Consider the following 12,607-nt stretch of genomic DNA (forward strand, 5'->3'; position numbering starts at 1 on the left):
GAGATATGTCTTCATTTCTTAACAGGACAAAAATTTTGAGTCTGTTCCCAGAATTAAAAAAAGCACAGGAATTCCAAGAAGTTTTATGATGGAGGTGAAGGACCCCAACACAAAGGGTGCCATGCTGACCAACACTGGGAAATATGCAATTCCAACCATAGATGCGTAAGTATGGCATTGGTTGGACTGATCCAAAAAGGGAGTAAGAGAAACCAGGGGAAGTGCATGAATGGTGGTGCAGCCACATTGGCCAGCTCTGGAATTGTGGGGAAATTAGCTTTAAAATCCATGCTGCTGGCTAACAGTAAAATGGGGGTCCTGCTGCTCACGCCCCTGGGAGCTGGTTAAATGTGGCTGTGCTGAGACCATTTCTGCAGAACATTTCAGCAGCATTTGTAACTGGGATTGTTCTCTAGGGGAGCTCATCTTGCTCCTCATTTGTCTTTCAAAGGTTTCATGTCAAATGTTATAAAGCAGCTATTGGACTGTGACTCCCTCCCTCAGGTGTGAAGCAGGCTCTAGTTTTCCTGTTGCTATAAACTAGGAAAACATTTGTGTGCTGAGCACAGTGGTTGTTCTAAAATACTCTTAGTAGCCCTTCTGATTTTCTCTCCTCTATGTCTTTTTTTGGAAGCTGTAACACTGACTTCTTTCAATTAAAAAATGTAATTACTGGGAGACCAGCTTTATCCTGAGCCTTCAATTTACATTTAGCCTCTGGCAAAGGAGAGTTGAGATTCATTTCATCTGATATGAGCTGTCAAATATTTTTCTAGTCTGAAGTGATTTCTTAGTTGATCCAATGACTGGGATAGTTCTGCAAGAGAATTTCTCCCTCCCTCTTCTTGTGTTAGGGCTAAAGAAAAGTAGTTCAAACCAAACAGCTGTGTCTAGGAAGGCCAATGAAGAGAGAGAGAACAATTCCACATATTATCTTCCTTTGATAAAATTCAAAGCTCGCAAGAGTTTTCCCTTTAACTTCTCTTTTGCTTTCCTCACTCTACTTCCAGGGAAGCTTATGCCATAGGAAAGAAGGAAAAGCCTCCCTTCCTACCTGAGGAGCCATCCTCCTCCTCAGAAGAAGATGATCCTATTCCAGATGAGCTGTTGTGTCTCATTTGTAAGGATATAATGACGGATGCGGTTGTTATTCCCTGCTGTGGAAACAGTTACTGTGATGAATGTAAGTGTTATTGCCAGGTTTGTTAATTCCAAACATCAGATTTGATCTGAGAGCAGAAATAGGCAATAAGGAAATTGCTGTGTTAGTTCTGTTGAATACTTCAGCATGTCCCAAACAGGGAAAGACTCTTCTTGTGCAGATGAGGGTAAAAGGCAGAAAGCTTTTTTTTTTCCCTCCTTAAGTTTCTAGTTAAATCCTTTTTACCTGCAGAAGGAAGAGGGTGAGGGGAGTGCATATTAGTGCAGGTGGTTACAGTATTAGATACCAGATGCATTTCTTTTGTCCAACAGCCGTTTCCCTGTCACAGAATTACGTTTCCAGCTTTGGGCACTTTCTGTGGACTACAAAGAACTGACATGGAGGCATTTCATTCACCTTCTTCCCTAGAGCTAGTTAAAACCTTCAGAACTCAAAGCTCCTCATGATTTTTTGAAATGTGTTGTGTTCATTAACATGGTATAACTTCTTGCTGTACTAGAGTGGAAAAAAGACCAGTTATGATGTCACATGCCAGTCTGCTCTTCATCTTTACATACTACCACAGTGAAATATCTACCCTCTGCTGTATGCTAGAAATTGCTGTAGAATTTCAGAATGGTTTGGGTTGGAAGCAACCTTAAAGTTCATGTTATTTCAGCCTGTCATGGGCAGGGATGCCACAGCTTCTCTGGGCAGCCTGTTCCTCTGCCAGTTTTTTTGCACTATAGAACATTTACAGCTTTGAGCTTTCCATTCAACACCATATTTCCCTGTTAATCATATGCTTGTTTTTGTATTTAATGAGAACCAAAAAAGTTTACTTAGTTTGGCTACAAACTACTTGAATATTTGCAGGTATTAGAACAGCATTGCTGGAGTCTGAGGAGCACACGTGCCCTACCTGCCATCAGACAGATGTTTCTCCTGATGCTTTAATCGCCAACAAGTTTCTGCGCCAGGTAATGTGGGGACTTTAGCCTGAGCTCTTTGTTAGAAAAATTTACTTGTAAAGAGCTGAAAGGGATGAAGGTATTAATTTAGATCTCCATAAGGAAGGCTGAACTCAACAAGGCTAAGTTTGCTTCTAAGTTTACTTCTTTTTACAGGATCCTACAGCTCATTAGAGACAATCTGGCAAATTCAGGACACACTTGTGTTTAATAGAATGTCCTCAGTTTCAAATTGGGTATTAAAAGTATTAAAGTACTTCTAATCCAGAGACTCTGAGGTACCAGTCATTGAAACCAGAGTTTGATGGGATGTGTTCATAGCTGTGTTGGCTGGTTTAGAATTAATAGCACTTACAGGAGCACATAGTGATTTCCCTGTAGAGATGCTTTTGTTCATATTTCTTCTGAAGTTTATTCTCACCTTTCCAAACCTGTTTCCCTACCTCTAGGCTGTCAACAACTTCAAAAATGAAACCGGTTACACAAAAAGGCTCCGTAAGATTCAGCAGCAGCAGCAACAGCAGCAGCAGCAGCAGCTGCCCCCGCCACCTCCTCCTCCTCCTCCCCCGCTGATGCGGCAGACGATAACGCGCACGCTGCAGCCGCTGATGCGGCCGGCCCTGGCGCGCCAGCAGGACCCGCTGATGATCCCGCTGGCCTCGCTGGCCTCCCGCTCCGCCCTCTCCTCCCTGGGCCCCGGGCCGTCCATGGCAGCTGGGCTGCCCGTCAACCCCTCGTCTGTGGTTGTGTCTGACCTCCCTCCAGCAGTGTCTCTCTCTCTCCGTGGGGAAAAGCACGATGGGCCTTTCCGGTAAGGAGGGCTGGAGAGAACAGGCATACAAAACTAATCAAAGTGCTTCCGTTGGATTTTTCCTGAGCTTTGCAGCTAGCACTCTATGTTTCCTTAAGTGACAGCTGCAGGTCATTGTGGGAGCTGTGATTCTGTTTTTACTTGCAATGAGGACACTTCAGTAAACAGTATGCAGGTATTTTCTTGGCAGTATTCCCTTACCAGTCCTTCAGGTTTGCCTTGAAGGAGCGACTATTTTTTATTTGAAGTGGCCAGCCATTCCTAGAGCAGCCATTTAGTTCTGTCAGACCTTAGTGTCTCATTAATTTCTCTTTAGTACTGGGGAAATAAGATTTTCATGCAAAAATCTGTACCAGTGTTCAGGGTTATATGCTTTAACATTGCTGCTTTGGATGCACAGAAACCACTGTGTCCAAGAGGGCTGCCAGGCTCAGCTGGGCCATCAGTACAAGGATCACAATTCAAAGGAGCACAAAAACATTTTCTAATGGCATTTCAGTTCTTGCGTCTTCCAAAGCTGAGGTTCAGTGCATGAGTTATATGGATCCTCATCTTTTCAAGTGCTGCTTAATCAAATATTTTTCCAGAGAGCTTCCTCTCTAAATGCCAGTATCCAAACAGAGTCCTCAGCAGTGCTTCCTCTGAAGCCTGCCAACCTCACAGGTGCAAATCTGGTGAAGATTATTTTAAAATATTTTTTTCATTTAGTGAAATCAGTTTTTTCTCACCTTGGACTTTATATTTTAATACACATATATATATACATATATTATATTTTACTTCAAAGCGGTGTTTCAATAATAAAAATGTATTGTTTTTGTAGTGATGCTGATGCTGTTCTGCCTCCTCTGATGGCTGCTGCTGAGCTTTCCAAATCATCCCCTTTGTCAATCAGCAGTTTGTTGGAAGAGAAGGTAAATTTTATTTCAACACGTGCGATGATTCTTATGTTCTAATAGAGCTGATTTTGTGACTGTTTGCATTTATTCCCAAGGGCTATCAGGTTCCTGTCCTGAGACAACCAGCGATACCAAGTCTTCTGGGCCCTCAAGGACAATCAATACCCACAACTGGTAAGAAACTAGAACTTTAGAATATTGTCCAAAAAATTGTCTTCAGATAAATTTACCAGGATTTTTTTTTTTCCTGTCTCCACTGCAAAAGGTCATCCAATGAGAGCTGGTGCACTTCGCAGGCCAGGCTGGGAACTGTAAGTATTCAACAGAAATTTCATGTATTGCTAGTTGTAACTGGTTAAATTAATCTGTAGCACATCACTTAGACAACAGCTGATTTGTAATGAAATAATAGTTGTGGAGAATTCAAGTGGTAATTAATTTTCAAGTGGCTTAATTTAAATGAGCTTTAACAAAGGGGACCTGTGCTTACAGTAAGATTATTGAAAAATAAAACTCCAGTACATAATTGAAAAGAAGATTCTGAATAATGAACACTTTTTGGGAAACCTAAATTACATATAAAAATTAAATGTAATTAAAAGATCAGATGGAAAAGCACCCTTTTGATTCCTGACTGGATAAGGCTGAAGAAATTGATTTCTCAGTAGAAATCACCCTCCAACGTTCTTTCTTTAACAACTTAGTTGATACTGATTGAGTAAATTATTGAAAAATTAGAGGCTTTTATTTGTATGACAGTTTTGTATTTCTGCAGTTTAGTCATCTCAAAATGCCAAGCTGCTTTTTCTCATTAGAGAGAGAGGAGCTGTTTATCTGTTATCACAGTGTCAAATTAGTCCTTCGTTTATTAGAGATTTGTTATAGCCAGGCTGTAAGGGTCATTGTTTTTATAAAGTCTGAAAGATAAATCAAACCAAAATCCAGGATCCGTCCCCCAGATTATCTAAAATCTCAAATCCAGTAAACAAGAAAAAAATTCAGGGACAAGAACAGGCCAAATCCATCGTGAGGCAGGAGCTCAGGAAACAAAAGCGGGAGAGGTTAGGAGAGGTCTGAGAGGTGAGTTCGTTCCTGCGCAGTGCTTGGAAACTCGAGGCGTGTCCAGCAGGGGCAGAGGAGCAGTGGGTGCTCGGGGTCTTGATGGCAGCCTCGCCCACCCTCAGCCAGCCCCAAAGCTGAGTGTAAGGAGACAAGGCTGAGGGAGCTGCTGGGGCGAGGATGTGCCAGCCAAGGCCGAGGCTCCAGGACTGAGAGTAGTCTCGAGTGAACAGAAAGCCGGAGTCCAGTGAGATCCAGGAGCGCTCCCGCCGTGCTGCCGCTTCGCTTTCCTCTGTACGCTCAGGGCAGGCTGTGCCAAACAGTGACACGTGTTTTTGGGTTTCTTTAAAGTTCAAATCGAGGACGCCCGCACAGTGACCGTGCCCAAAGGACTCAGGCCCCATCACTGCCAGCATCAGCACCAGTCTTTGTGCCTGTGCCTCCACCTCCCTTGTATCCTCCACCACCCCATGCTCTTCCTCTTCCTCCGGGGGTACCACCACCACAGTTTCCTCCTCAGTTTCCACCTGGGCAGCCTCCATCCGCTGGGTACACTGTCCCCCCTCCCGGATATCCCCCAGCTCCTGCAAACATGTCATCAGCTTGGGTCCCAACAGCAGTGCCAGCGGCTCATTCAAACACCATCCCAACGACACAAGCACCTCCTCTCTCTAGGGAGGAGTTTTACAGAGAGCAACGGAGGCTTAAAGAGGAGTAAGTATTTGGCTCGCTAACGTTGCCTTGTTTTCGTGTCTGTATCGGGGGAGCGTATCGGACTGCGGTTACACTAAAGTGCATCTGACCTAGCAAAAGTGACATAGTGTTTCTTCCAATATACTTTTTCATTGCAGATGGTAAATATGCAAAGCTAAACCAAGACAAATGTAATTCTAGAACTTTTCCTAAAACTTGTAGGAACTGTTTTTTCTTAAATAGGATGTTCACCTTTTGCATTGCATGCAGTAAACATTTTCTCATATTGGCCATGTTTTGTTTCTTGATGTCTTTTGTAATAAAGGTCAAACTATAATTGTAATAAAGGTCAAACTTATTTTAACAGGGAAAAGAAAAAGTCCAAACTTGATGAGTTTACAAATGATTTTGCTAAGGAATTGATGGAATATAAAAAGATTCAAAAGGAGCGTAGGCGTTCGTTTTCCAGGTAACTGCTTTACATGTCCGTAATGGAGAAGCAGATTGTCTAGAGGAATCAGGAGGAGTTCCACTCCACCTCCCTGTCATTAGATGGATTGGATGATTGAGGGATGAGCAGTGACAGGGTGTCATATGCAGCTTATTGGCTCCAGCGTGGCGGAGATTGCAGGTGACTGAATTAGCATTGGGCAGCAGGCACTGAGGAGTGCTGAGGGTCTCTCTTGCTCTGAGTTGTCTCTGCCGTGGTGTCCTTCACTGCCTGACAGCCCTGAGGAGGCCAGGAGCAGAATAGCTGTAAGGGCTGGATTTTCAGCGTCTCGCTATTCTGATTGTAACCAAACAGTCCAAGCAGTTTCGAGGAGATAGGTGAGAGAAATCGTGCTCATTTCTGCTTTTGTCCATCTCGTGTGGATACATGAGATGTTTGAACCTGGACTGCAGGCTGGGGGCTTTTACTTGATGGGTGAAATTGTTAAACTTTTCTTGGGAATTAGAAGCTCAGACTTGTTTGTAAGGCAATCTGAAATCAATGAGGGACTTGGAGAGGAGGAATGATGCTAATGAACATATGAATCATGTGAAATGATTCATTAAAAAATAGTAGAAGAAAAACCTGAGGATAGCTGCTGTTTTCTGTCCCCAGAAATCCCTTGGGCAGGAGTAGTTGTTAGCAGTGCTGTCAGGAGCTTTCCCAGAGTCATGGCACTGGGGCATGTGACTAGAGACTGAGGTTAGAAGCTTCTAGATGGGATTTTTTTTTGCAATGCAGTCGCTTGCCTTGGTTAGAGCTGGATGGATGTGCAGGGCGTGTTTGGGACACCTGCCTGGCAGTGTGGATTCCACAGGCCTATCTGTTGGTCCTTTGCAGTATTAGGATTGTGCATCCTGTCCAAATTCCCAAAAAAGGGTGAAGTTAACTAGACCGAGCTGGTGTTTTAGCATTGGGCTTTGCTGTCTTCAGGCTACATGGTGTTTTCTCAGTGTGATTCTGCACTGTAGCCACTCAGATTTCCTCTTTTTGCATCTTACTGCAGCAAAAATGATTTTCACTGCATGAGGTTGCTGAGTAGTGACAGACGTGCGTGTTCCTGTACCAGTAGAGGCCAGTGTAACCACCTGAAATCTGTCTGTAGCTCTGGTAGCTCATGTGATAGAGTGAGTGGAAGTAGACTGACCCTTCTGTGTGTTCTGACACTAACAAAGCAGCAGCTGTTCTGTCTTGTGAGCAGAAACTTTTATGTGTTATCAAGTTCTTCAATTTACAGTAGCTTTATGTCAGCAGCTGAAAGAAGCTTTGACATAAGCATGTGGAGAGGAAAGAAAAAATTAATGTGGGAGGAAAAGATTTGAGGAGAACGACTGTTTGGAATTAACTTCATCTATTTTTTTTTTTTTTTTGTGTTGTGTTTTTTTAAGGTCCAAGTCTCCCTATAGCGCTTCATCTTACTCTAGAAGCTCGTACACCTACTCCAAGTCTCGCTCAGGTTCGTCGCGCTCCCGCTCCTACTCGCGCTCCTTCAGCCGCTCCCATTCCCGCTCCTACTCGCGCTCGCCGCCGTACCAGAGACGAGGCAAAGGCAAGAGCCGCAACTACCGCTCCCGCTCGCGCTCGCACGGCTACCACCGCTCCCGCTCGCGCTCGCCCCCCTACCGGCGCTACCACTCCCGCTCCAGGTCCCCCGTGTTCCGGGGCCAGTCCCCCACCAAGCGCGCGGTCCCGCAGGGCGAGGCCGAGCGCGAGTACTTCAACCGCTACCGAGAGGTGCCCCCGTACGACATGAAGGCTTACTACGGCCGCTCGGTGGACTTCAGAGACCCCTTCGAGAAGGAGAGGTACAGAGAGTGGGAGAGGAACTACAGAGAGTGGTACGAGAAGTTTTACAAGGGCTATGCCGTGGGTGCTCAGCCACGGCCTCCGGTGAACAGAGAGAACTTCTCTCCAGAAAGGTTTGGCCCGCCTGGGACCAGACGAGAGAATTCACCCTATGCTCGGGGACGGAGGGAGGAGTACCCTGCTGGGCAGAGCCACAGGAATCGTAATGTAGCTGGAAACTACCCTGAAAAGCCTGGGAGAGAGGGCCATGGCATCAAAGATCCTACAAAATCAAAAGAGAAGGAGGTGGAAAATCCACTGGGAGATGGCAAGGGCAATAAACATAAAAAACATCGGAAGAGAAGAAAAGGGGATGAGAATGAAGGATTTCCAAATGTTGAGCTTTTAGAAGGGGCGAGAAAACCAAGAGAGCCAGTTCCAGCAGAAGATGCTAAAACAGACTCTCTATTCATGCTGCCAAGCAGGGATGATGCCACCCCTGTAAGGGATGAGCCCATGGAAGCAGATTCCATTGCTTTCAAACCAGTGTCTGAAAAGGAGAAAAAAGAGAAGGATAAGCCAAAAGCAAAGATTGAGAAAACAAAGCGGAAAGTGGAAGTGGCGGCTGCTCCGAAAAAAGACAACGTAGCAAAACCAGCTAAAGCTTCCCAGGAAAAGGCTGACCCCGATCGCGAAAAATCTCCTCGAACGGAGCCTCCTGTGAAAAAAGTCAAGGAAGAGCTGCCAAAGACAGACAGTGTTAAAACTTCTTCCTCTCAGAAGGATGAGAAGGCTGTTGGTACACCACGGAAGGCTCATCCCAAAGTGACAAAGGATCACCCAGAAACCAGACCAGCCAAGGAGGAGAAGGCAAAGAAGGAGCATGCTAAAGAAGCCAAGGCAGAGAAACCCTCCAGCAAGGAGGATAAGTCAAAAAAACCTGCTGAGAAAAGCAAACTTTCTGATGCCAAACTTGAGAAAAGAAAAAGAAAAGCAGAGGAAAAGGCTGATAAAGAACACGAAGCAACTTCTACAAAAGCCTATAAACCTGAAACTGCAGAATTGAAAACATCGCCCAAGGGCAAGGCTGAGCCTGAGGGGGAGAAAGGAGAGCGGACACCAGAAAAGGATAAAGCTGCTTTTCTTAACAACCCGTCCAAAAAGATTAAACTGAACCGAGAAACTGGAAAAAAGATTGTGAGCGCAGAAAACGTGCCACCTGGAAAAGAGGCTGTGGAGAAACCTGAGCCCAGCAGCAGCAAAGTTAAAGCAGAAAAGGCAAAGGGAAAAGCAAGGAGGAAAGTGACGGCAGCTGATGGTGCCAGCTCAACTCTTGTGGATTACACCAGGTACCTCAGCAGTTCTTTTCCCTTTCTTTCTCTCTCCTCTTTCTCTCTTTCCTCTTCCCCCCCCTCCCCCAATTCTTTATGGTGCCTATGAAAAAGAACAGCTAAATTTGTGCTAAACAAGGGAATAATCCATGATCTTCCTTATGAAACTGTACTTGGGTCAGACTCAAATGTTGTTAAGGAAAACAAGCAGTTTGTATTGCACAGGAAGCTGGTAGGGTTAATGCGGTGGTGATGCAAACTCAAAACATTTATGACATTTGTTAAGATAGTGTCTTGGTAATCTAAAAAGCTTTTATAATGTCCATTTTTCTAAGGAAGAAGTGGGCCATGAGGATAAAGCTTTGCCTGCCTGTGTGTACCTCTCCATAATTGCTTGCTTTCATGTTGAAAGTAGAATGGCTGTCTAATTTATCTGCCATTGGGAGAAATAGGACATGAAGGAATTACCAGATCAGACAGTCCCCAATCTGATAATCTTGTGTCTTTGTTAATTAAATCTATAGTAGTGAGATACTAAATTAATTGACTGCTCATAATCTCAGCCAGTGGACTCGGCCTTTGTCTTGTCTGTTTCCTTAATTGAGTATCCTTGAGGAAAATGATGAGAATTTAGAGCTCAAACACATGCCAGTTTATAAAATGTTCCTAAAGTTGGCTGTGTGTGCATCCCATTACTGATGTCTGTGTTTTTCCTCCCAGCACGAGCTCCACTGGGGGAAGCCCTGTCAGGAAACCTGAGGAGAAGCCAGACACCAAACGAACTGTCATTAAGACTCTGGAAGAATATAACAATGACATAACAGCCCCTGCTGAGGATGTCATTATCATGATCCAGGTCCCTCAGTCCAAATGGGATAAAGATGACTTTGAGTCTGAAGAGGAAGACATCAAAACCACCACCCAGGTTCCCCCAACTGTAGGAAAACCCACCAGTGTTATCAAACCTGTGAGTGCAAAGGCACCAAACCCCCTCAAACACACTGAAAAGGAGTCAGAGCCTCTGGAGAAAATACAGAAAGCTGCAAAAGAGGCGAGTTACGAAAGCACCCAACACGATGCCAAGAGTTCAAAAAGTTCCGTGTTGAGTGAAAAAGGTAAAACCAAAGACCGGGATCATTCTTTGTCAGACAAGGACAGTTCTGAGAAGAGGAAGAGCAGTGTTCAGCCAGAAAAAGAGCACTCAGAACGTGCAGCTGAACAAGGAAATGGTAAAGCTGTCTCTCAATCTTCCAAAGATGGCAGATCTTCAGAGAAGCATGATAGCGGCCGTGGCTCCGCTGCGAAGGACTTCACTCCCAACCGGGACAAGAAGTCTGAGCACGATGGCAGCAGGGAACATTCGAGCTCCAAGCGCAGGGACGAGAAGAGCGAATCGGCGCGGAGGAAAGACTCCCCATCCCGGATCAGAGACTCCACAGCAGCGCAGAAGAGCAAACCCAGAGAGGAGCGTGTGGAGCCGCCCAAGAAGGGCCCTGCAGAGGCCAAGCGCAGCAGCTACAGCCCCCCCCGGGAGCGCAAACCCCCCGAGCACAAAGCTGGGCACGACCCCAAGCGCCCCGCGGAGGAACACAAACCTCCGGATAAAAACCCGGCCAAGGAGAAGGAGAAAGAGAAGGAGAAGCATGTACCAGAAGTCAAGAGCAATAAGGAGAAAGAGCCAGGTGGGAATAAAGCACCAGTGAAGCAGGACTCGCCGGAAGAGAAGGTGGAGAAGGAGAGCGTGGCGGGTCAGGCCGATAAGGGCGCGGCGAAGCCCAAGGCGCCGGCGAGCAGCGCCGCCCGCCTCTCGTCCGACCTCACCCGCGAGACCGACGAGGCCGCCTTCGTGCCCGACTACAACGAGAGCGACAGCGAGAGCAACGTGTCTGCCAAGGACGAGGAGGCCGCAGGGAAAACGCCCAAAGAAGCCAAGGAAAAGGCTGCGGAGAAGGCGAAGGAGGAGGCGGCGGCCCCGGCTCCCGCAGAGCAGCCCGAGGTGGGCAGGAGCCAGAGCCAGAGCAGCCCCAGCGTCAGCCGCAGCCGCAGCCACAGCCCCTCCGAGAGCCAGACACGGAGCCACAGCAGCAGTGCCAGCTCAGGGGAGAGTCAGGACAGCAAGAAAAAGAAAAAGAAGAAAGAGAAGAAGAAGCACAAGAAGCACAAGAAACACAAGAAGCATAAGAAGCATATGGGAAATGAAACAGAATTGGAAAAGAGCCAAAAACACAAACACAAGAAGAAAAAATCGAAGAAGAGCAAAGATAAGGAGAAAGACGACCAAAAAGTGAAATCTGTCACGACATAAACCGACAGATAATGAAAAAATGACTTAATTACTAAGTCATCTGTATGATCTTTGTTAAAATGTAAACGACTTCAAGCGTTGTAAATAATGACATGAAAGACCCTGTGCTGCACTTAAAATATTGCTGCTTGATTATTTGATTTTTACATCAGAGCTTTATAAAAGTGAACATTTTGTACAGAATTGTGAGTTGTGACCATGTAACATGAAAGGTTTTGCTGGGGCATCTTCTTTTTAACCACCGTTAATTATTTTGGGTGGAGTTTACTGTACTGTGAAGATTTTCACATTCGGGTTTTTTTTAATTGCCTGGCAGAAGCAGCTGGTACCAGTTACCAAATACCAGCAGATGAAATGCAGAATACATTACAGCCCTGTTATGTCACTTTTTGATTACAATAAAAAAGTTTTCAGAAAATGACCCAATGTGAGATTTCCAGTGGAAGTTGCACGTGAGCAGGGAGCATCCCAATCCTTCCCATCCCTGGAAGTGTCCCAGGCCAGGTTGCTCAGGGCTTGGAGCAGCCTGGTGCAGTGTAAGGTGTCCCTGCCTGTGGCAGAGAGGTGGGACTGGGTGGTCTTCATAGTCCTTCAACCCAAACCATTCCAGGAATCTAACAGTAGTGCCAGAGAAAAAGCTTGTTGGGAACTATTGTGTGGGAAAAATAACTTACAAAAGGACTTTAATTTTGGGAAAACTGGCAGGACCTTCCCTGGCGGGGGATGAGGAGGTGCTGGGGGTGGTGTGTGCTGCTCTGTGTGCCACAGAGCTGGGGGTTTGTAGGGTAGGACATGGGATATGACCCCAAAGCTGCAGCCCCTCAGTGCTGGCACTGACTGCTTCAGGTAATGTCACACACAGAGCTGCCACGGGGCTGCTTTGTTCTGGTTGGTTTGGAGAGCTCTTGTCCACTGGGGTTGGAACTCTGCAGTCATTAAGGTGCTTTCCAGCCAAAACCAGTCTGGAATTTGCCAGCACAGGTTTGCACACAGGGTTAAACTCCCTGTAATTTGCATTTTCTGTCTCAATGCTGCTCACCAGGTAATGATGTTTTAAACGGAACTGTTTGGTCAGTGTTGGATATGGGGCTGGCACCTGACAGCCCTGACCCCTCTGTGATA

At 45.9% G+C, this 12,607-nt stretch overlaps 1 protein-coding gene across 6 annotated transcripts in view; it reads left to right on the forward strand.

The window, feature by feature from the left end:
* Positions 1-11,906, forward strand: part of RBBP6 (RB binding protein 6, ubiquitin ligase) — a 28,814-nt gene extending 16,908 nt beyond the window's left edge. For 3 of the 6 annotated variants that reach the window (XM_079320286.1, XM_079320287.1, XM_079320289.1), the window contains 11 exons: positions 26-165; positions 1,011-1,183; positions 2,018-2,121; positions 2,562-2,923; positions 3,747-3,837; positions 3,918-3,996; positions 4,088-4,133; positions 5,233-5,595; positions 5,942-6,043; positions 7,453-9,198; positions 9,901-11,906. In XM_079320286.1, the coding sequence (XP_079176412.1) occupies positions 26-165; positions 1,011-1,183; positions 2,018-2,121; positions 2,562-2,923; positions 3,747-3,837; positions 3,918-3,996; positions 4,088-4,133; positions 5,233-5,595; positions 5,942-6,043; positions 7,453-9,198; positions 9,901-11,485 (4,791 nt within the window). In that variant the 3' untranslated portion in view covers positions 11,486-11,906. The remainder of the gene's footprint in view (positions 1-25; positions 166-1,010; positions 1,184-2,017; positions 2,122-2,561; positions 2,924-3,746; positions 3,838-3,917; positions 3,997-4,087; positions 4,134-5,232; positions 5,596-5,941; positions 6,044-7,452; positions 9,199-9,900) is intronic. The other 3 variants (XM_079320288.1, XM_079320291.1, XM_079320290.1) reach the window with 2 other exon arrangements.
* The last annotated feature ends 701 nt before the right edge of the window (positions 11,907-12,607 follow it).

The sequence above is a fragment of the Erithacus rubecula genome, assembly GCF_903797595.1.
Source record: "Erithacus rubecula genome assembly, chromosome: 17".
Taxonomy (NCBI): Eukaryota; Metazoa; Chordata; class Aves; order Passeriformes; family Muscicapidae; genus Erithacus; species Erithacus rubecula.